This window comes from Abrus precatorius, unplaced genomic scaffold, assembly GCF_003935025.1.
Source record: "Abrus precatorius isolate BTA unplaced genomic scaffold, Abrus_2018 Scaffold3, whole genome shotgun sequence".
NCBI lineage: Eukaryota > Viridiplantae > Streptophyta > Magnoliopsida > Fabales > Fabaceae > Abrus > Abrus precatorius.
In genome coordinates this window covers 34,638,493-34,663,119 of record NW_020874373.1, presented here as the reverse complement: position 1 = coordinate 34,663,119, position 24,627 = coordinate 34,638,493, and the positions used below count along the sequence as shown (strand labels likewise).

The window sequence follows — 24,627 nt, the reverse complement described above, 5'->3', positions numbered from 1 at the left end:
TAAAAATTGCTTTATTTATTATTTTAAAAACATAAATTTATTTAGTATTTTTATTTTCATTTCATAACTAAAAATATTTATAAATATAAAAGATAGGAGAAATTAAATTATTTTATTTTTTCATATACTTTTTAAGCAAAATTTATAATGTGTATAAAGGTGCAGAATAACAAGTTGTTTGTGGAATTTTTTATTGAAAAATTTAAGATACAATGAAATTGATTACATTAATAATATTAAATACTATAATTTTTAATAAAAATATATTATTTAATATATTTTTATTGTGTACATTTGGACATAAACTAAAAATATTTTTATTACATATAAAGTAAATATTAAATAAAAGTATATGTGTTTATTATTTTATAAATGTAAAATTTATTTAATGACTTTTCTGTTTAATTTCGGATTTATTGTGAAAACATTATTTTTTAATAATATTTTAAAAAAATTTAATGTCTTTGTTTAAAATTTTTAAATTTTGTTATTACTTAATAAAATTATATTTATTTTAAAATAAAAAATATTCTATAAATATAATAAAAAAAATTACATTATATATTGTATTTGAATGACTATTTCACTTTTTATATAATATCTTAAAATTAGTATTTAAAAAAATAATTAAAGAAAAACTGTTAAAGCATCTTACACGTGCAATATGATGCGTGCGTACATAGGCGCCCGTGCTAATAAATTAAAAATGATTTATTATGAACCTAAATTAATATATTTTAAAAAACAATTTAATTTAAATTACAGTAATAAATAATTTTCTTATTTTGTTTAGTTTAGAATTTTAGTCATTCAGTTTTGAAAGCATTGTTCCTGGAAAACAGTTGCTTGATCTTGTATATCGTATATAACTTGTTCACAATGACAAGTAATTTGATCATCAAAATTTGACGTATACATACATAACTTGTTCTTTTAATCAAATTTTTTAACGCATAACAATTTAATTTTGAACATGAAGAAGTAAGATGGTTACGAATATTTAATATAGTCATTTAAGATTATGAATTAATCTGTAAAAATGCAGTGAATTAAAAGTGACAAACAACGTCACAAGAGCAAAGACGTTTGTTGTGGGGACGAAGATCTTTACAAGTGCAGTTCATAGGCATGGCTCCTGCTCCAAGTCGCGAATGAAACTCTTGAGAGCATGGATACCCAGAAGTACCGTATGGACATGACCCCTCAAATGTCATTTCTTTCCTGCAAAACTTTAGTTCTCCTGCATATATACAACAAACATCCATTAATAAGAGATCAAAGGCAGTGCATGTATAACAAAGATCATAAAGATATAACAGTGATAATAGTTATACCGTAGCTGCAGCTGATCATGAAGACAGCAAACACAGTCCACAAAACGAAGAGAATGCTTGGAAGCTTCATAATGTTAATGTGGAAGATGACTGATGAGTCTTCAAATGATCTGATGCTGTTTGCATCCAAATGAGAGGGATATATATTGGAGCAGCTAACCAGGTTTTCAGAGATATTAAGTGGACAATTTATTATTCTTAAAACCAACGTCGCAGTTACATTATACCTCTAATAAATGAGATTTATTCTATTTTTTATAATTTTTTAAATTTATACAATAATAATTTAATAAAATAATTATACATAATAACTTTTTTAAAATTTTGAATAATTGTCTATATTAATCTTTCTATTGATTATTTTATTTTTATATATAGTAAATATTAATTTTTACTATAAAAACAAAAGACATAAAAAAATTTAAAATCAACATCTCTATTATAAATAAAATTAAAAATAAAAATAGATTAAAGTATAATCTAATTTTTTTTAAAGTTTAGTTTGTCTTAACCTACTTAGATAATAGATATAATTTTAAATTTTTAAAAGATTTAATTAATTAAAGATATAAAATTTGTATTTTAAAAAATTTTGTTAGATTTAATAAAATAATATATTTAAAACTCATAAAATTTATAGTAATATATTAAATAATTTTATATAAAAAATATAACATAATATTATATTAAATAAATAAAATTTAATACTTTTTATTAAAGTTGAAAAGTGATCTTATATGTATAACGCTTATTTGTATTTGTATTTATATTTATATTTAAATTCACAACATAATCATAATTGATTTTTAATTTTATGAATAAAAATTATTTATTTTTTCTATACTAATCTTATATCATGAATATTCTTAATTCAATAAGACTGTCTTTTATAAAAAAAATATTATCTAAATAAAAAAATAAACATTAGGAAAAAATTGTCAAAAATTTATAAAAATAACTTATAATTCACCTAAATTTTTTATTTTATTTTAGTAATTTTTTTATTATAAATTATAAAAAGCTCTCACATAAGAAAATTTTATTAAATAATTATTTAATTCAATTGTATTTCAAAATGCATATAAATGTACTCTATTTAGTTTTAGAGATTTTTGTCGGTTTTTATATAAAATCTTTTACAAAGTTTTATGAACATTTATTAATTTTTGACATAAAAATTGATTTTAATTAAGGGTCAACTTGGAATGTTACAATTAATTTTTAAAAAATTAATGTATTAACTAGTCCAATATTTTTTCTTAATTGTGTGAATCATTAAAAATATTTTGTATTCCTTCTGTTTCACAAGATGTTAGTAAGCAATAATGTAAAATTTTAAAAAATAATTAATTTTATATATTTTTACGATAAAATAGTTTTACCAAACTATTATTATTAAAAGTGTCGAAGTCATTATAATAGTTAAATGATAAATAATTTTAAAACTATTATAGTTAATTGATTTTTTTTCAATAAATAAACTATTAAAAATAATTAATATTTTAAAGTGAGTGGTCATGATTTTGTAGTGTAAGAAATTTTCTCACACATAATAAAAGACCCTCAATTTTACGTTAATAATCAAAAGCAGGCATTCGCTCCCATCGCGTTTATAACCTACGTTGATTTCCAGGTAGGGCTCGGGAAGGTCCTCTCTCTCTCTCTCTCTCTCTCTCTATATATATATATATATATATAGATATTATAAAATTTTGATTTTTTTTTTAAATTTACGTTAAAATTAACAGGATAGTTAAAGAATTTATACTACTTTTTATTATAAATTTATTTTAAAAAATTATAAACACAAATTACATTCCTTTAAACTCACTTTTAAATAAAAGAAATTCCATAATAAAAAATGAATGTAAGAAATTAAAGGAATAAAAAATAGGTTTGTGTGGGTTGGTGGACGCGAGAAATGGAGAATGTAAAGACATGAACAGTTTATTGTTTTAATGATAATATAATATAATGATGACACGCAGGAATGAGTGAGAATGAAGTTGATTTTCTTGAAGAATGATAAAATAATTTCCCACTGATAATGTTGGCTTTGGAAAGAAGACTTCAATTTCCCACTGATTCATTCCATCGCCTACTTTCTGTCCCTCAAATCTCTTTCTCATACCCTTTTCATATTACTGTGGGCAGCCACACTAGGATCACTGTTTTTTGGCTTTAACTCACCCTTCTCTTCTATGCAAATGGAGATCAGAAAAATTCATACAAATTAAAAATAATATTATATTATCATTAAAACAATAAACTGAATAATTATGATTAATTATGATCCATTCTCATAAGAGAGAGAGAGAGAGAAAGTGAAAGAAACCAAATTATCACATTTAAGTAAGGATTTTTTGTATAAAAAATAATATAATAAATAATTCGATGCATGGGAGTCATATAAAGGAATCAAAATAGATTTTTTTAAATATGTTCTCATAAGAAAACCAGAAACGAATTTATAAAATTTTAAATCATATTTTAAATTTAAATTGGGCATATACTTCTGAAGATGACAAAATGTTTATTAACATCCCAAGTAAAATCAAGTATATCAAAATGATATTACTCTTGCCACTTTCAAAGTTGGCTTTAGAAATCTTGGTGCTGCATATGTACGACTACGACAAGATAAACGAAAAAGAAAAAAGATTAAAAAAAAAAAGAAATATAATGGAGAAGAATATATTATCCCCAAGGGACAAATTTTTTTAATTAAAATAGCCGTACATGAAAAATAGTGCAGCCCAACTTCTACAGCTACTCAAGCAAAGGAATTTCAACACTAGAGAGAGGGAATTTCTTTTTCTTATCTTGAGATTTATTTTCCTTTGAAATGTGTTTTTCCACTACAAAGGAACCCTTTATTTATATATAGAACTTGAAAGGCTAGGTATATAAAGCCTTAAAGGTTTAATCATGACGTTCTCTCTAATATTCTTCATCAACAAATCAAACCTGAATTTTAGACAAAGTGAAATGACGTTAAATCCAAATTATGAAGGAAGTTGAGAGGGCAAGTATCTAATTCCTTCACCCTTTCATCTCATGGAGGGTGCCAATACTTATGTCAAGGAACCGTTTATAGCAATACTTTAGTTATTTATGAAATAGAATTAGAAATACGTTACTTTATTTCATCATCGAGAATCACATGTTTCCTATGATTTATATTCAATATCAGAATATTTTCATGATAAACATAAATGTATCAAATTTCAAGAAAAGACGTTTAAAAAACATCAATTAATAGAATTATTTCACTTTAATATTTTTTCATGATAAACATACAGTGATTCTAACTCAAATAAGATAGAATCTGATAAAAGATAGCTTTGATAAACTGGGTAGTAAATTTTCAGTTTTGTCATTAAATTATAGCTGTTAATTTATAATTTTCATTTTAACTATATAAAATTAAGAACTAAAATACTGACTTTGTAATTATAGAAAGACAAGGATTTACTCTGTGGACCACCTTACTGCCATTGTTTTCACCAAATTCATATTAATTAAGGCTTTTCTTGACATGATTATTAGTGAAATATACATTAACCAACAATTTATGAGGACTGTTCTGTATACGTCAACTGTGTAAGCTTCAAGCAATGTCACATATAAAATACCCATAGAACATGTTACTGATAAAGTTTTGCCTTTATTTACTCCCTAGTCCTTATCTTGATTCGTGACCCATCTAGCTGAATTTAAAGATGAGGACTTTCTTATGCCTCTTACCATATTTTGGCTAGAGCAAATACTTCCTTTTGAATTCTGAATCATTTAGAGCAATTTTTTTTTCCTTACATGTGTTTAGGTATAAACCAGACAAAATGGTGAAGGAATTTCAGTGGGTATTTGGATGAGTATATATTTGCATATTAACTTTTCTTCCAGCAAACAAACACATAAATAACCCAATAACAGATCAGTAAGATTTGAATTTATGTTTTTACAAGATATAATTTGTATCTTATCAAATAGATTGGCTTTTGTGAATTTCAGCTTTTAAAATTGAATATAAACAACTAAAATCGTAAATATATTTTTATTTAATTAAAAAATTATTAGTTTTAGAGACTTGTACTTTTAAAAGATTGATGTTAACAAAATTTAATTTTACGTAATCTTGATTTTATGAATTTATTTGGACTGAAATTGAGCTTAAAATGAAATGATTAATATTTAAAAAATATATCTTAAAAATAAATTGATAATAAAACCTAATATAAAAATTTCACCCCAACATGAAGATTAAATAAATATCATCATTAACAACGTTTCCGGTTTGAAATATAAATCAAATTTTTGCAAACAAGTTTGAAAACGACAAAATCTTGGTGGGAAGTGCAAATTGTGTTTAGGTGCTACAAAAGCAGCACCAAACACATACCAAATTGGTAACACCAAATATTGATATATACAATTGTGAAAAGCAGATGAATAGTAATAATACACAATCATGTATGAGGCACTTCTACAATCCCAAATCACTAATGCATTAATTTCACTCCTCACATCTACATGAAGAAGCATCTAGGCAAGCACAAAAAGGAATCTTCCTCGATGCCAAAAGGGGTACTTTAGTAAATCAAAATGTGTCAATTTCACTATAAATTTCAGAACCACCATCTCACTTCATTTCACTGCCATCCACACACACACACACACAGAGAGAGAGAGAGAGAGAGAGAGAGAGAGAGAGAGAGATGAGGCCATTAAGCAGTGTACCGTCAACTACAACAACAACATCAACTAGTGTGAGTGAGATCAAAATATGGAAGTCTCCAATTCCTTACCTATTTGGAGGCTTAGCTGTAATGCTAGCTCTAATATCTGTGGCATTGGTGATCCTTGTTTGCTCCTACAGAAAGCGTGCTTCTCATTCTTCACCTTCAGACGAAGACATGAAACAAGCAATGCCCAAAATCATTGAGATAAACTCAGAGCCTGAGGTTCTTGTCATAATGGCTGGTGATCACAACCCCACATACCTTGCCAGACCAATCTCTTCTTCACTTTATTGCACTTGCGGGTCTCAACCAACCCCTTCATCAAGCTCCACCATTGACCAAAGTTTAACCAATTAACTTGCCATCAACAACAAAATTTTGCTCTACACTACTATATAATAATATATATAGAGAAGGGTTTCTTTTGCTTTTGCAATTTTCATATTCCAGTGGTTTTGTGAGAGCACTGAATATGATTAATGAAGATGAATGAGTGTTTTTTTTGAGAATTTTGGTTTTACATAATGAAAGGATCGCGGCTTAGACTTTATATATATGGATACATATATTATGCTTCTCATTTTATTTTTTCTTATATTATACGATGTGACTAATGAACTTTAATGATGATATCCATCTCCATCTCCATAGCCTTAGCAATTAGAATAGCATTGAAGGCAAGTGAAAACAAGAACCACCCCACAAAGTGATGCATCATTTTCATATTCTTTTTCCTAAGCTATCTTTAAATCATGCCTCGGAATTGCATTCTGTTGAACACGGTCCATTAGTTAAAAAAAGAAAAAAGGGGGTGAATTGGCATGTCACTTAAGAACAAAAAGAAATCATTTTATCTATTTTCTTTCCACCTTTTTCTTTTGTGTTTCGATGAAGCATATGATTCCATTTGTTTCTAAGTTAAAATTCTGAGAGCGAGAGCGAGGGATGCCATGAAACGCAGAAGTGTGTTGTACTTGGACGCAAAGGCCAGAAGAATTAAAGTGGGGCATCACCAATAACCACATACAAACAATGTTTAGTGCTCTGTCATCAAAATGAACATTCCAAATATAATATATCTAGAAAGATAAAGGAGGGAATTTTTTTTAACAATTATATCTATATATTTATATAGTATTTTTACTTTTTTTACCTCCTTTTTTATATCACGTTATATTATGATTGTATTATTTTTACCGTATATATCTCTTCTTTTTATATCACGAGTTAAAAAATTGAGGCTATATGAGAAACTTTATTCTAAATATTTTGGTGGGTGGATGATCAAATAATCAGCGGCTAGCATTGAAGTCCCAAAACCCATCAAAGTCATAAGGAAAAGTGGGATTGGATAACACAGCATCTATGCATGTGAAAGTGGAAGCCTTTTGTTTTTTAAGAAGCAATGTGGCCTTCACTTTGTAGGAGCCATAAAGATTTGACATTAGTCTTCAAAAGGGGCAGCGGCGAAACGCACTTGATTGTTTTATCTTTTTCCCTTATTTACAAAGTGATTTTTCTTTTGCTATCTGATCTTTTGTTTCGAGAAACGCGGCGACTTGATCGGCAACAAGCAAAAATGGGTTAATGGGAGGTCCACAAGTTGAAACTTGAAAGAAAAACAGTGACTTAAATTGTGGTTGCAAATGCACATTTTATAACCTCAAAAGTCACAACATCGTCAGAAATTACATATAAATACAGCCCATATAGTTGTGATTGTGGTTGCAATATGGACCTGGATTCTTTCATGTTACTAAGTGACATAATATAAGAGAAAATTATAAATTTTATTATTAGTTCTTATGATAAACTATGATGGTTCACTGTTTGATAAAAAAAAAAATATTTTTCCAACATAATTTTAAGAAATGAAACAGCTAAACAAAAATGAGTAAAAGAGAAAGAAAATTGCAACAGGGTATTTGTTGATGGGGGGGTTGTTGGAGTTGGGGGATAAGATAACATATTCTATGAGGATATTCCATGCATTGTTGTGGATTTGCCATGTCTTAGAGCGTTAGACACCTCTCAAGTCTTGTCATTGGGTTTGTACGGAAGCATAGTTCTTACCAAATTTCCAAGGTTGGCACAGTTAATAAAGGAATGAGAATTCAAAATGTTTGGTGGAAAAAACAATAAATAACAATGTCAAGAATGGGATTCGAACCCATGCCCTTTCGGACCAGTACCTGAAACTGGCGCCTTAGACCAACTCGGCCATCTTGACATCTGAATGTTGATTTCCTAAAAACCATAATTAATATAACAACATTGTTTTTTGAAGCATTATCAATTACAAATATTGTGTTGTCCATGCCTCACGGACTTATAGAGTTAGTGAAAAAATAAAAAATGTATTGTTATTTCATTAGAAGCTTTGGTTGTTTAAGTTTAAATCCTATGGTTCTTCTATGAGTTAAAGTCAAATCATGTTACTCTTCCTACGTACATATCCCAACTCTTAATTACTTTTACAGTGGTTATTATTACTCGCTGTTGCATTTGCAGAGCCTGTCCCTTGTCATTGTCTGGCTTGTTTTCTACTTATTAAAGAACCAATTGTGTGGCTTTATTATGTTGCAAATTCCCTATTTTAACTGTTTGGGCTTCATTTTCGATCCGTCATGCTAAGCACAGCCTTCAAACCCATGTTATTATAATTGGGTTAAGGTTGATCTTTGTCAAAAATATTTCTTTAAGAATGGCCTTAGCCCACATTTAAAATGTCACAATTTGCCCATATGGTATGTGTCTTTCGTAAAACATATATTTTGTTCTGTTTTTTAGCTTAATTAACCCTCTTCTCTCTTGCACATTTTTTTATATTTAAAGTAAAACTAGAGCATCAACCTTGCAGTGCACACGGGTTCCAATTTGAAAAAGAAAATTATGATAAGATTAGGCATAAAAAACTCTCACCAAACGTGGAACATAGCTGTTACTTTGGACAGTTTTCTATTGATATAGATTACCAAATTTTCTTTGTTAGTTAACTGGAAATGTATTCCAACTGAACCCAATTCCTCTGGGGCCCACTTAATCCATGATTTAATCTCACCCAAGTCATTTTACCTAAACTTTGACCTTCCTTTTCCCTCTCTACACCACCCCCTAGAAACCTATACACACATGATATCAACTAAGCGTAGTAAAAAGCTACTTCAACACTATTTTTTCGCAAAAATTTCTGTGTCTAAGAAAATGATAGAAAATTATATATATATATATATATATATATATATATATATATAAGATAAGATGAGTAACACTATAAAAAGAGATAAAAAGAAGTGTTACAAAAGATTGTCGTTAAAATAATATGATTAAACTTAAAATATGGTCATTTTATCTTGTAATTTACTCATTTGTGATGTGATTATCAAGATTTACCAATATTAGACCAAACCTAGTACGGCTTCTACGTGGTCTTTGTGGTTAGCACGATCACATCCCACCTAAACAAAGTTTAGCCAACAACCCTCCACCAACAACGACCTGCCATCATATATATTAAAGTTAAACTAAGGAGTTTGAAACTAATCAATGTTATTAAAAAAGACTGGCCAGCTTCTCATTCAAAGAATACTAATTTTTATACATAATATAGATTAGAAGATACACACACAAACACGAACAAACACATACATGTTTGATAAATAGATTGGCCTGTTTTCTACAGACAAGACAAAGAATTTTATGCAATGATAGATACATACAAAGTGAAAAGGCACTTAAAGCATATTCAAGGACAGGGATTTTACATTCCTTCCAGTTGTGCTATTGGGACATCTGTATTATGCAATAAAAGTCAGACTTATATTTAAGATGACAACAACAGAGGTTAAAAAATTATTATTTATAGATACTTCTTATGACCAAAGATTGCAGTTCCAACATTCCCTTTGTTTAATTGATGCTTCCAAATTATTTTATAATTTCTATTAGGAACCTTCCTGGTTCCTCCTTGAATTTAAGCCTTTAGCACAGTGCATCTACCATTTCACTACCCTTTTGGCCCTTTACCAATACTTTTGCTGCTGACACAGACAAGCAAATTTCAGGCTATTTCTATTCATGTAAGTTAAATGTAGATTTTCATTCATTAACTATAGTCTCTTATTCTTTCTTCCCCTGCATGTTTTTTTGCCAGTGTGTATTGTTTTTGCTTTGAATTGGCATAGAGCTTTGCTGCCTCAGAAATGGATTCTTTTAAACAAATCTGGGGTGCAGAAGGATGTAGCAGTAGTGAATCTGGTTGGACTATGTATATTGCCTCTCCCATGCAGGAAGATGATGCTGGATGCAGCAATGAAAATTATGGATATCATCATGATAATATCTATGGTGAAAACAGGAGAAAGAAGCAAGGGGTAAAAGTTGATGAAGAAGAAAGTGATGATTCGATGGCTTCGGATGCTTCCTCTGGTCCAGTTCATTATCACCATGCTTATGCTCAAAGCCAAAGTAATCACGGCTCTAAGAAAGATAAACAAGATCATGGAAGCAAGTGTTCTTCTAAGAAGAATGCAAACAAGCAGGAGAAGAAACGTGTTGACAGCAGAAGTAAAAAATGATGAAAATGTTCTTTGCATATGATGCTGGGATTTTTGTAACCATGCATCTCCAAAATTTCAATTTGTTGATTGTACTCACAATTCTACCCAAAGGAAACATCCACAAACATTCTTTGAAGTAATGGAAACATAAGTTTGAAGTTTTATCCCTTTTTAGACTAAACTCTATGTTGAATGTTATTATTGTTTTAAATGTGACAATAAACTTCCATATGTTAGGATCAATGTATGAGCAATAAGAAACACACCATAATTGCATTTGAATTGAAACATTATCAATGATATTCAAGCCAAATAACAGCACTTCTAACTTTTTAAGTACCGAGTTGCGGGAAAGAGCAATTATAGACAAGAGGGTTAAATTAAATCTTTTATCATGTAACCTCTAAATATTTCTTTTTCCTTAGTTTAAAATGAAAACAAAGTAACATTTTGTAATTAAAAATGTAAATAAAATCGAAATAGAAAACATTTTCTGAAACCAAACAGTTCCTAAATGTGTGGTCATTCATCAAGACATCATCATAGATACAAACAAACACAACTTAAGAGTGAAAGGACATAGTAATTAAGATAAAGTTAAAAGGGTAGCTGAATGTTCAATTCAAAGTTGAAATTCTCTTGTTTATTACGTATGGAAAAGTTGTATTGAGCTGGTTGACAGAAGAAACAAGAAACATGACACAAGAAAAGTGAGGAGGGGCCGTTAGAGATGTGGCCAAAAGATTGAGGATAATGGCACAAAGGGAGAAAGTATTTTCTATGGAAAAACCTTGCAATAATGATTCGTGCATGCATGTGTCTGTGCTGCCAAATGCTATGCAGCACCAATGGGGTATGCTGCGCTGGAAAGAGGGTAAGGTTTCAGATAGTTACACCAATGACAACTATAAGCAATAAAAGCATTGTTTCAGTGACAGGGCATTGGCTGGTTATGTGAACTAACTTTGCAAAGATGGGACACAAATGCAACAGCAAGGCATTCGCAAGTTTTAGGCTGTATCAGTGACATAAAAACATGAGGCCACACATGATTTGAAAGGAATCACAATAGGTCACATTCATATAAAACCAATAGAGAGAGAGAGAGAGAGAGTTCTTTTTTAGATTTATGATAGAAAAGAGTGTGACTCTCCACGTTTTAGCAAAGAAGGAAACCAAAGGGAAGTACTTTGGTAAAAATTGTCACTGTTCACTCCATCTTGGATTGGTGAGTCATCAAGTACACACAGAACATGACCATTTTATTTGTAAATAAATTTGTACATGTCCCATTTATTAATTAATAACAGGCACTTTTGAATCTTTGATGGTAATTTTGGTAGTATATGGATTTAGGATTGTCACAATGCTCACTGCTATATAAAATTAAAATCCTAAAATAGAAGCCTAAATTTAGGTGTAATCCCTTAAGTATTTTTTATATTATTTGTCACTTAAAATTGAAATTTCAATTTAATAATCCACGCAACAAAAGTTGATATTACATGCTCAAACATTGGCAATCTAACTAAATTTTGCCTTACAATATATTGTATAGTTTCCATGAGAAGTATGAATGAAACAATACCATAATTACTTTTAGTGTTAGTCTCTAATTAAAATTAAAACTTTATTTCATAAACTTATCCTGAGCTTTAATGTTAACTTTTAAACCAATTATCGAGATGAAAATTCAATGAACAATACTAAAAATATATGTGTTGCTACACTCTGATGAGAGCTATCACATGTCAATCACCCTCGACTTCTGTATTTTTCAGCCTGTAAACTACTTTTAAATACTCAATTGGATTGTCACAACTGCTAAGAGTACTCGTGATTTTAATAGATTCTCACGTATAAATTAGCAGGCAAGTAACGCAGGCAAAGATAATAATGGATAATACTAAGATCCTATCTATTACTTATTATCCAAATTCGAAACTTCTTTTAGAGAGAGGAACTTCTTATTAAGAGTTACAATTCATTCAATTCTCAATAACTTCAAAATTATTATTGAATTTGAAAGCGAAACTTCAAACCCCCTTGGGATGTTAGCAAGATATTATTTACTGAAAAAAGCTGCACATGAATTGTGCCAATCCCTTGTTCAGCCAAAAGTCGTTACATGCTTCTCAATCATTGAGCTCATTTATTGACAAAACCATTAGGCACTTCTCAATCATTGAGTTCATTATTGACACTGAAAACTTCAAAGAAAATGTATACAAATCCAAGAAGCTCAATGCCAAAAGAGGAAAAAAGTGAAGGTTAGAGTAAAGTAAAAGATTATTCACAAAAGTTACTTCTAACTAATAGCTCAAATACAAGGAGGAAGTAGAGAAAAGTGGAAATGTATGGGAAAAGCTGAGTGTAAACTAATTAAAAGAAAAGCTCACTCACTCACTCCTTAAACGTGTTTTAAAATACCAATCTGAATGCTTTCATGGAATATATATTAATACAATGCATGGGAAAGCACATGATTTTATTTGTTTAACCAAACATATATTTTCAAATTTATATATTATATTAACAAACTATTATAAAATGATAAAAAAAAAAAAAGTTAGGTAAAGTCTTAAATAATTGTAACACTAAAATCACGCTTATACATCATGGAAAGAAAAAAAATTAAAAAATAAGAGGCTAAATAGTAAATATTTATAACTGAACCTCATATATGGACTTTTGTAACTTAACATCGGTCCTTTAGTTGACTTCAAACAATTGGTTCAATAAAAAATTGAAAATTAGAAAAAATAAAAATTGAAACAACTGTTTCAACGGGTTCTTCATCACCACTTTTGGACCAGTTCTCCACTGATTTGTCTTTGTCACTGGGGCAAGCTACCCAAAATCAAAATTTGTCAATCTCCACAACTGAGCAATTTCAAGTGTGCAACTATTATTAAAGTAGAAATTAAAGCAACAACAACATCCAATACTTATTATCCTACTAAATGGGGCCAGTTTCATTGACTAATCAATGCCATTGACCTCTATCAAAACCCAAAAATTGAATTGTTGATCCATGAATAAACAAAAATTGACAAATTTTTATGTTGGCTTCCAAAATCTATCCTCATTAACTGGGGTTAGGACTAGCTATGTAAAGTTTGAGTACAACACAGGCAGAGTAAAAAATACGGATTCAATTTAGATCCACTGTTTATCACTATCACCCAACCAATCATATGTTGCCGCATAACATTAAAAGTGTTTTGACTTGATAGAATCTTGATGGTTTGACAACATCTGATTAAATGATAATGTACGCTAAGAATTATAAATTTAGGATTAGGGAAGGAAAAAAAGAGAGAAAGCTCAAGTTAATAAACAAAGTATGTTATTACTAGAGGTAATGTTGTACAATACCTTTACCCAATACTAAATACTCATTTTTATACTAATAATTAGTACTAGCACTAATAGTACAAGCTCAACCCCACTAATAATATCCAAAACCTAATCACGAAAGATATTCTAAGATAACAAACTTTTTTGCATTTGACATTGGATCAGTATGAAACTCAAAATGTTAACAGAGTAACAAAAAAATCAATTCCTACAGTAACATAACACGCATCCTTGGTGCTAAAGGAAATGTTATCAAAATGTGAAAACTAAAAGGGCACCATGAACTGGGACAATTTTGTATCAAGCATAAACAGCAAAGATACAACATAGTTGTTGGAAAACAAAAATAGCATGCCATTCAGTTGGATATAATGGAATAAAACTTCACCGCATTGCAGCTATGTAAATAAACTCAACTCAGCATACAGTCTGAGCAGAAAACATTACATTTATTCAAAATCCTGATACAATAATCTAAATTCTGGACTGTTTGGCAAGCTTGAACCATTCGGTATGGTAAGACCCTTCAATGTCAACCCTTTCATATGTATGAGCACCAAAGTAGTCTCGTTGAGCTTGCACCAAATTAGCTGGCAAACGTTCCCTTCTATAAGTGTCAAAATAAGCAAGACTAGCAGACATACCTGGAGTGCTGATACCAGAATTTATAGCAAGGCAAACAACTCTCCTCCAGGCAGATTGGCGATCAATTATTTCCTTTGCAAACTCTGGATCCACAAGAAGATTTGCCAGATTAGGGTTTCTGTCATATGCCTGCTTGATTCTGTCTAAGAATATAGCTCTGATGATGCAACCCCCTTTCCAAATCCGGGCCAGTTCACCCAACTTCAAATCCCAACCCTTTTCAATACTCTTTGCACGGATCAGATTCATCCCCTGTGCATAACTACAGATTTTGGCTGCATAAAGAGCCTTCCTAACATCGTCAATCAACTTCTTCTTGTCTACAGGTTGGTCGGTCAAGATATCAGCAAAGCCACCTGATTTAAAGACCTTTGCAGCTTCAACTCTTTCCTCCTTCAGCCCACTAAGGAACCTAGCATCCAAAGAAGCTTCAATGGTGGGAGCAGCAACTGATAATTCAGCAGCCTGCTGAACAGTCCACTTGCCAGTGCCCTTCATGCCAGTTTTGTCTAGAACCTTATCAACAAGATATCCATCTCCTTTATCATCCTTAATTCCAAATATATCTGCAGTGATCTCAATCAGGAAACTCAGAAGTTCTCCCTTGTTCCATTCTGAGAAAACACTTTGTAGGTCCTCGTTTGACAACTTTCCAACTGATTTCAGCACATCATAAGCCTCTGCAATCAGCTGCATGTCACCATATTCAATGCCATTATGGACCATCTTCACAAAATTACCAGATCCACCTTTACCAACATAAGTGACACAAGGACCACTGTCAGGGACCTGAGCTGCCACCTTGAGAAGAATATCTTCAATGTATTTGAAAGCTTCAAAGGAACCTCCAGGCATCAAAGAGGGACCATGTCGAGCACCCTCCTCACCACCTGAAACTCCCATCCCAAGGTAGAGCAGACCCAACTCAGCCACTGCTTTCTCTCTTCTCTCAGTGTTCTCATACCATTCATTACCACCATCAATTATACAGTCACCTTTTTCCATGTATGCAGATAGGGTCTTAATGGTCTGGTCAACAGGTGCCCCAGCCTTAACGAGCATTATTATCACCCTAGGCTTTTGAATGGAATTAACAAAAGCTTCAGGATCATGGTAGCCATACACTGGAAGATTTCCTTCCAGTTTTGCTCGTTCTACAGTCTCATCAACCTTGGATGTGGTTCGGTTATAAACAGAAATGGGAAAGCCTTTCTCAGCAATATTGAGTGCCAGATTTTGGCCCATTACAGCCAGTCCAGCAAGGCCTATTCTTGTAGGATTTGTGGGTTGAGCCATAATTTATTTCCTGTCCAACGATTGATAATGCATAGGAGAATAAGAATAAAGCACACAAGAACTGCCACAAACTTCTGATTCAAGGAAAACAAAAAGCTGTAAACTACAATAGCCAAAGACAATAAGAATTTGATTGGGAACTCTCAATGCCATAAATAAAACTTCCACCAAGTACAAAAAACTTGAAATGTTGAACATATTCCAACAATAAAGAAGTGAGGAGAAAGGGTGTCTTCTAATTCCAAGATATTTACAGATAAAAATGTATCATGATTCCCCAAATTTGTTTCATAAAGGGTGATTGTCAAAATGATTCCATGATCCTACTATATAAACACTAGAGCACCATAAGCTTAAGGTTCTTATGTTGCCCCACGCAACAAATTCAATATAAGTTCTTAACTTATCAAAAAGATTAGTATTAACTATTAAACCCAACTATCAAACGAGCTCTATGCTTTCCTGGATCTGAACATATCAAGCAAAGTGACAATCAAAAGGCCACAAAAAACCAAAATGCAACAGGACAATATTCGAGTAGCAATACAGAGCAATTACTTGTATTTTGTTATTATTTTTAAAAAAAAAATCGTAAGGTACAGAAAGAGCAACCCAACAAATCATAACAAGTGTATCCGCTGCATGCAAATGTCAGAACACCACAGTCCAGCACACTCATCTCACAACAATTAAGGGTATGAATCAGCAAGAAACTAGAACAAAAACGTAGATCAGCAACACTCAGAAGAAGATCAATCACACTGCCCTATTGATTTTCCATAAACCACAACAAACAGAAGAAATCCAGCATAATAATCAAAGCAATTGCAAAAGAGTTTTCTGGGCATGCATATTAAGCTCATATAAACCACCAACACTAACTCAAAGTGGATCTCAACAATAAAGTAAAAAGGGAAACTTGGAAGGGCAGACCTGAAATTTGAAGCGAATCACAGAAAAATTGAGTTCTGGGTATCACAGATAGCAGATCAAAAGCTGTGGGGATATAAGTTATATATATTATTTAATAATACTTTATAATATAACAATAATTATTATAAAAGTGAGAAAAATTAGCAATAAAAAAGTATTATTGTTATTATTTTAAGGTACTGTTAGGAGTTGAAACTTGAAAGCCGACGATGGCTAATGAGACCAACCACCAAATTTTTGAGACCAAACAGAAAAAAAGAAGAAGCAATTTTCTTATCTTAATATTATTTTGTTAATGTTAAGGAAGCATGCGGTCAAAGTTGTCTAACCAATGGGGTTAGGTGGAACATGCTTTTGAGGAATCTACACCGTTGATTTTACTATGACGGCCCAGTTCAAACTTGGGTCAGAGTCAGGCCCAATATGAATCTGTCGTGTTTGGTGGTTCCTGCTTTTCTTCTTTTGCTTTTCACACACTCGCCTTCAAATCAAACTTCAATGTCAACAGGTGAATGAAATCAGCATGATGGATTATTTATGATTTATGAGAGCAAAATTGGAAATTTGACATTAATAGAATATATCCATTTTGCATTTGCAACTTTTTTTTCCATTTAAGTGGTAGTGTTTTTTATGTAAATTTAATTAATATAAATGCTGATCTATAATGAATATTGTAACTATCACTTATATTAATATTAAATAATTCATATCTAATAAAATACATCTATTGTATATTGAAAAATGTAAGTTGTGAAGCTATCTTATCAAATTTGAATTTTTATTTTCATATTATATTAACAAAATTTAAACCTTTTTAGTTTCTTCGTCAATTACTTTTTCTGGGGTGATACATTGACTATTATATAAGTTATATCGATTGTTTTCATAACTGATTATCTAAAGTAAGTTTTGTGCTTAGTTGTATGAAGTGAGAAATAATTTTAAATTAATATATTATATTTGAATTATATAAAATGAATTACTTTTTTGGAGTGATAGAAAGTCATGTATAATAGTTAATTTATATTTAAAATAATTAATTATTAAAAATAAAATTTAATTATAAGATCTAATTTTTATCTAAAATAAGTTATTTTTATTAAAAAATATTTAATAAAATATTATAAGATGATTTTTAAAAGTTATCAAACAAATAATGATAATTTTTTAGGCAATCAACTAAAACAATTCAATCCAAACACACTTGATAAGTTGAGTGAAGTAAAAACTATCAAGAGGTTGGGTTTGTTGAGAGGTCTCACAAATTTAAATTATCAGTCTTCTTTTTAGAATGAAATAAAATGTAGCTCTATTATAAGTATCTTCTCTACCATATACTGTGACACCAGTTTTTTTTTTTTTTTCTAATTTTCAGCATAGAAAAACAGAAAAGAAATCAAATACCTAGCATAAAAAAATTTGGAGGTTTAGAATTTTTGTGTTTTGAAATATCTTCTTAGAAGCATTTTCTTTGCACAGTGTGGAATCAAATTACTAGGATTGGATTGCAATCATAAAAATTAAGAACACAAGATTATTCTTTTTCTCCCTGTTAAAAGTAGAGTGTTAAACTTGACTCAAGTAGTACCTGTCCATTGAAAAACCTATTATTACACCAATAATTTTTTTAAAAATTCAACAAAAATGGTTGATTCAAGTGATTTAAACAAAATTACTTTTTACAAAAGATATTTATGATTTTAAATTAAAGAATAAATAAAAATTGGACCGAGTTATCTTTGAAACAGTCCTCTTAGTCTTTGACCCATTCAATTATTCTAGACTAGTGTATAAAAAATTGAACTTTAGATCAGAAAATTATTCCCAGACCCGTCAAAACAAATTGTATGAACCGTTTGGGTGTATTTTGAATATTTTTAGGGAATATATAAGCTATCCCATATGTTAATAATTTCATAGGACAGGACCAACCTTGACCTTTTGTCTTATACAAATACAAAAGTAGAAAAGGTTTAGCATGTTTGATGGGGTAACTTGTGACAAGAGCAATCTTACATTAAATCAAGGTTGAGTTAGATTATTTTACTGGTTCTACAGCTATATCTTACTGGGATAATTTCAGGAATTCAGGACATGCTTACATAATAAATTTAATGTATTCAGTTGGTAATCAATTTTCGCAGTTGAAAGTACCTAAAATTTAACTAGGATGCATTTGAAAAGAGTTTAAGGGTGGCTTATGAAAACAATTTATAATAATTAGAATTTCTTTAATCTTAATTTAATAAGTGTCTTATAATTTATTTTAAATAATCTCTTAAATTTATTCCAATAAATTTTATGGTTAAATTTATACTATAAATTCTTATGGAAAAAAAGTTAAGACTTCAATACAAATTTTTTTATAAAAATTATGATGCATTAACAATATTAAATGGTATATTAATCAACATCTTTATATGATTAGTATAATCTGTTTTCCATTATCAAGCACATGAAATATTTTCATTTAGTAATAACAAATGAAGTCAATTTTTTCTTGAAAATCAATTTGATGATGAAGATATAGTATTAAATGACTAATTAACGTGACGTTTATATTCACACAACAAATTTGATATGTTGATAAACAGATGATTAATAGAATGACAGTACATTCCAAAAGGAAAGGTGTTACTCTAACATTAATTTCCACGAATTATTCTTAGTCGAGCCAAACTAGAGGAAAGCCAAAGGTGAATCATTATGCAAATGCACAGCTTCTATTTGCAACAACGTGTCCAAACCTATATGGAGAGTAAATTAACAAAGCTTTAGTTATTTCCAGTAATATTTGGTCAAGCATGCTACTACCTCTATAAAACCTGTCCATATGTTTTCCCTTTTTTTAGCAACAACCTTTTCCATCGTCACCCAATAACCACTACACACACCCTTTTATCTATGCGTCATGTCCAACTCTCATACACTCAATATTCCACCTCACATAATTACTTGCACAATTCTAAAATTACATTCAACTAGTGACACCACATAAATTTTATCTAATACTACTTAAAAAAATGTTGTCACTTATCAACCTCTCTCTTACATTATTATTTTACATTAAGGATACATTAAGTTTTATTTTGACTTAACATTTATAGAATTCTTTTAGCTACTTATTTTCTTTATTATTATATATAAGTTAAAATTTATTTGGTTTTTATTGAAATTATATAATTCATGTTGGTTGTTACTTTTGTTGTTGTGGTTACTGCTGGAACTGGAAGATGAGGTCATGAATGTTAAAGGGTTTCTAAATTGTTTTCTGGGCAAGAATTATGATGGTGTTTTTTAATCTGCTGAGTGCACAAGAAGTTGGTGCTAACAATTAATCCAGCAGGTTTATAGGTAGCTCTGTAGCCACTTTAAATGCTTATTGCTCAGAACATATCACTAGAATTTAGAAGGTAGTGGCAAAATTAGTGAGTTGATGATAAAAATAAAAATTCAAAATATGTCATTGCCGTTTATGGTTTTCACCTCATACATCTCAAAAGGGAGGCAAAGACTGGTACTATTTTGTACTTGCACAGTTCACACACACATAGAAGAACTTAAAGATGAAAAATTGAAGAGATATAAAAACTTTGGCTTTATCTTCAAATTTAACCAAGAAGTTCCATAGAGCTTGTGAATGATGATTGGTTTGAGGAATCAGATTTGACATAGGGAGAAGTGGTGGGAACATCTTCAATGGGGCTCAAGGGGGGGCATGGACTGTGTAGTTGCATGTCACATAGCATTTGGCGAAGTTCTGAAGCTTCCTCTCTCAGTTGAACATTTTCTTGAGCAACTCTGTCATGTGATTCTGATACATGGTTCAGCTTGTCTATTAGTTGGTGATTTTCATTCCTCAGCCAAACAACCTGTGACCATAGTTCATCAAGATGCTTTTGCTTCCTCATCCGTGACCGGCGTGCAGATTCACGGTTTGATATCATCCTTCTGTGCTTCCTCTCATTGATGAGGCTTTGTTGTTGCTCATCTGCTTCATCAGAAGTTGAGTTGCTGCTTATGCATGAGGACTGAGGGCTGAATTCTGCAAGTAGTTGGGGAGGGTTTTGGTGTTGGAAACCATAGAATTGGTTCGAGAGTTTGTGGATTTGAAATGTGGGGATGTTGTTCTGAATCATGGTGTAGTGACTTGGATAAGGAGGAGTGTCTGAAGGGAGTAAATAATTGAGTCCTGTAATCTCCCTAGCTTGCATGGTGTAGAAATTTATGAACAAAAGATTGCAAGGCTTTGGGGAGATAACACTGAGGGATAAATAATAGTTTCTATGGAGATGAAGGAAATAAGAGTTAGTTGAGTATATATAGGGAGGGAAAATGGTTAGATGGCCCCACTCAATGTGGCAAGAGTAATAGTATTGAGGGTTTTTTTTTTTTTTTTCCTTGTTTTTTTGAAGCACAGATTGATGGAATGTCATGCGCAAGAACAAGATGTTAATGTAGTACACTAGCATTGTAGTTATGTCCTTGTCTATGCGTGCAATGTTTGAGTATGAGTTTATAAAGAGCTTATAAAAATAATTCAACTTTTATATGAGTTTTTTTTTTTTAACTTATAAATAAGATTCTTACAAAAAATATCAAAATAAGTTCTCTTTGTTAAGTAGCAAGTGTCACATTCGAGTTTGTTAATAAGCTTTTATGTAATAAGTTCTTATCAAATAAGTACTAAATTAAGTTATTTATCTCAAATGTACCTTAATGTTTATTTTATATATATATAGATAGATAGATAAACCCTTTAACCTAAAAAGTAAAGACTCTCTTTGGAGCATTTTGCAAAAAGTTTTCTAAAATGAAAAAGATTAATCCACACAAGCAAAATGTTGTGTTGTGTTTATTTATTTGTGGATGTGACATGCATGCTCTGTTCATGTGCTATGTGGGGTATTGGGTTCATTGAACAAGCTATGTGTGAAAGACATTCTGCACATAGACATGGGTGATGCAACATGAGGGAGGCAACTTGGGTTAATGGATAATCATTTTGGACAAAATATGCTTACATCAGATAGACACAGGCAGTTCATATCATGGGGAGTATAATAATTCAACTAGCAGACTGTTTAGGCAAAAGCAGGCACAGAAGAAAAATGGGAGTTTGAGAAGTCAATTTAGTATAGTAAGTGTATAATAATGTGTTATTTCTAAGCTGATTCTCTGTTGGATAATGTTCACTTAAATGACATAAGAAATTTAGAAGATAAAGGAGATTGGGAAAGACAAGCTCATTTCTAATAGTAAGAAAGAAAGGTTGATGAATTTGATGACTCAAGAGCCACTCTTACTGGGACCTCCATAAACAATAATATAAGTAACTAGAAGCCAAATATTTGATCAGCAACCACTTCTGTTTTTTTTAGTATGGTTAGGTATTAGTTGTTTATTTCGTCTTGGTAATGACAGCTTTAATAGTAATCTCAAGGAAAAGCAAGATCTGCTATTACTCTACCCACACCAATTATGTGGCACAAATGCTCAAGGTGTTAGTATTTTGTATTCATTGTATAGAGCTGTTAAAAAGATGAACAAGTTGTGTTTGGAAAAGATGCATAAACTAGGTAAGATATGTGCACAATCTTAACCATTCAGAAAAAGTTATAGTACGGACCAGGTTTTTATCCAATAATTTGCATTAAGGAGTGTGTAAGAGTAAGGTTATGCAACTACGACGTGTTCTAGCATATTATCATGGTTGTTCCATATAAACTGCCCCTGCTGAAACAAATTAGTGTTATATGACTGCTTATGATTGTTAAAGATTTGAAAGTAACTGTTAAATAAAATAAAAAAGTCACCACCAAGGATGACCATACTTGATCAAAATCTCATTAAAATTTTAAATTTGCACATCCTAAATTGTATTTCCTTGATTAATTTATATGATGAACCTTTAGGATACACATGATATGAATGTGAAAAGACTTAGTAGCCCTAAGGGAGAGGGAAAAGGTTAGCAATCTTTTTAGTGGTGTTGACAAGTTGTTAAATATCCAATCAGAAAGAGGCCAATAGTTCCACACTGCCGCTTCTTTACAATAGGCTATTATTTGTTTAATAAGAAAATGATAAAATCAGCATAAAGATTTCTAATTGCTTTTAATAAATTCATTTTGTTATGAACATGAATGAAATAAAAGATCATACAGTGATTTTATGTGCTTTCTCTTCCAAGCAGTTGTTATCCATGGCATGAAATCCATTTCGTTCCTGACAAAATATGATACTTGGCATACTAAAACTTGGTTACTTAGGTAGCTTTTTGAGTTTGGTACCATCATTTTCCGTATAATGAAAACAATATTACTCATTCAGGGAGAAAGAGAGATGATTTTAGACTTAACCACCCAACTGAGTGGAAAAAATGATAATGCATATATATGGTGGAAATTAATGAATAAGAATGGTGTTCCTATTGCATCTTCCACTAAATCAAAAGCTTAAATCAATTTAGAAGAACAGGAACCAAAAATCTAGTTTAGAAAAATGATTTCTCCCTGCACTTCCCGTGTGAGTCTAATTAAGTGGACTAATTGGTCAACAATATCATTAGACAGATTTAGACTCCTCTTTCTTTTCTTGTCTTCTGATTATTCTTTACTCTCTCTCTCTCTCTCTAGTGAAGTATCTCTATTTATTTTTTCTAACTTGTGAGAATGAGCATAAGGGTATGTTTGTATATATACTGGGAGACTTATCAATATGTCTTTCATTGACATGCTTGTACTTGTACTCTACTTTGTGCTTGTACTATACACTGGTTTGGTGACTTTGGTCAAAATGTTAAACCACAAGACTACAAAGTTCTCAACTTTACATTTAAATCAGATTATATGCTGAACTTTCTCCCCTTCATATTTTTTTGGTCTAGTTTATCATTGACTATCTGCAACTAGCAACTGGTTTTAAGTTTTGTTCATATCCATGTCAATTGCGTTTACCTCTCTTATCCTAGTCCACAATTGGAAGTATTAGTCCTTGTCTCGTTATAATTACTTCTATTTTATATTATTGGTATGCATGCTTGAATTTTTTTAATGATTTTTTAACTCTTTTCCTTATCTAAAGTTGAATACTTTACAAAATGTTCAACTCCACTTGGCAGCAAGAAGTAAATAAATTGAGGTCATTCCTAGTTTCAGATGTGGTAGATAGGATAAAAAATGAGACTTATATATACAAATATGAGACCTCAAAAGCACGTGAAGACCTTAAACTTGTTTAGCTCCATAATGGCAATTATAGCCTAAGCCAATTTGAATACAAAATTCAACTAGTTTATAAGAAACCAAAAATACTAATGGCTAATTCAACTTATCTATTAGTGCTTAGCCATAAAAGTTGTAGCATAATCTTGATTTCTGAGTGGGTTAGTTATTATAGCACACCTGTGTTTTAGAAGAGAAGGATTCCTCTAAACTTTTTCTTTGCCTGTATTATATTAAAACAATGATTTGATTTATCTATACTAACATGTCATATAGATTATGCCATAAATATAATAAATGAGACCAAACCAAAATTTATGACAATGACCCTTGCATACAATCTATTTGGAATTTGATTCTTAATCTACATCGCATATACTCTAACTTGGCCAATAAATAATATAGCTTTAGAAAAGCAAAACGCAAAAACAGTTGTGTTAATGCTTCCATATTGACTATTGAGCAACCCATTTCCTAAAGGGGATTCGAATCTGTAAGGGTGTTTTGGTTTCCATAGTGATGTAATAAA

At 30.7% G+C, this 24,627-nt stretch overlaps 4 protein-coding genes and 1 non-coding gene across 5 annotated transcripts; 2 read left to right on the top strand and 3 right to left on the bottom strand.

The window, feature by feature from the left end:
• Window positions 1-6,052: 6,052 nt before the first annotated feature.
• LOC113863895 (protein GLUTAMINE DUMPER 5-like) lies at window positions 6,053-6,433 on the top strand. Its single transcript, XM_027497664.1, has one exon. The coding sequence runs from the start codon at window positions 6,053-6,055 to the stop codon at window positions 6,431-6,433; it is 381 nt and encodes a 126-aa protein (XP_027353465.1).
• A 1,792-nt stretch (window positions 6,434-8,225) lies between these two features.
• Window positions 8,226-8,306, bottom strand: TRNAL-CAG. The gene has a single exon. It is a non-coding gene; the product is annotated as a tRNA-Leu (tRNA).
• A 1,648-nt stretch (window positions 8,307-9,954) lies between these two features.
• LOC113862560 lies at window positions 9,955-10,653 on the top strand. The gene has a single exon (XM_027495639.1). It carries the CDS (start codon window positions 10,279-10,281, stop codon window positions 10,651-10,653), a length of 375 nt encoding a protein of 124 aa, XP_027351440.1. The 5' UTR covers window positions 9,955-10,278.
• Window positions 10,654-14,122: 3,469 nt separating this feature from the next.
• On the bottom strand, window positions 14,123-17,133 carry LOC113861308 (6-phosphogluconate dehydrogenase, decarboxylating 2). Its single transcript, XM_027494043.1, has 2 exons — window positions 16,870-17,133; window positions 14,123-15,946 (listed from the first exon to the last, which is right to left on the bottom strand). The coding sequence occupies exon 2, from the start codon at window positions 15,934-15,936 to the stop codon at window positions 14,470-14,472; it is 1,467 nt and encodes a 488-aa protein (XP_027349844.1). The 5' UTR covers window positions 15,937-15,946; window positions 16,870-17,133; the 3' UTR covers window positions 14,123-14,469.
• Window positions 17,134-18,252: 1,119 nt separating this feature from the next.
• On the bottom strand, window positions 18,253-23,776 carry LOC113863596. The gene has a single exon (XM_027497231.1). It carries the CDS (start codon window positions 21,342-21,344, stop codon window positions 20,484-20,486), a length of 861 nt encoding a protein of 286 aa, XP_027353032.1. The 5' UTR covers window positions 21,345-23,776; the 3' UTR covers window positions 18,253-20,483.
• Window positions 23,777-24,627: the final 851 nt, after the last annotated feature.

Bases quoted from the DNA above. Each gene is read 5' to 3' on its own strand.
- LOC113863895 (XM_027497664.1), top strand. From the start codon at position 6,053: ATGAGGCCATTAAGCAGTGTACCGTCAACTACAACAACAACATCAACT.
- LOC113862560 (XM_027495639.1), top strand. From the start codon at position 10,279: ATGGATTCTTTTAAACAAATCTGGGGTGCAGAAGGATGTAGCAGTAGT.
- LOC113861308 (XM_027494043.1), bottom strand. From the start codon at position 15,936: ATGGCTCAACCCACAAATCCTACAAGAATAGGCCTTGCTGGACTGGCT.
- LOC113863596 (XM_027497231.1), bottom strand. From the start codon at position 21,344: ATGCTAGTGTACTACATTAACATCTTGTTCTTGCGCATGACATTCCAT.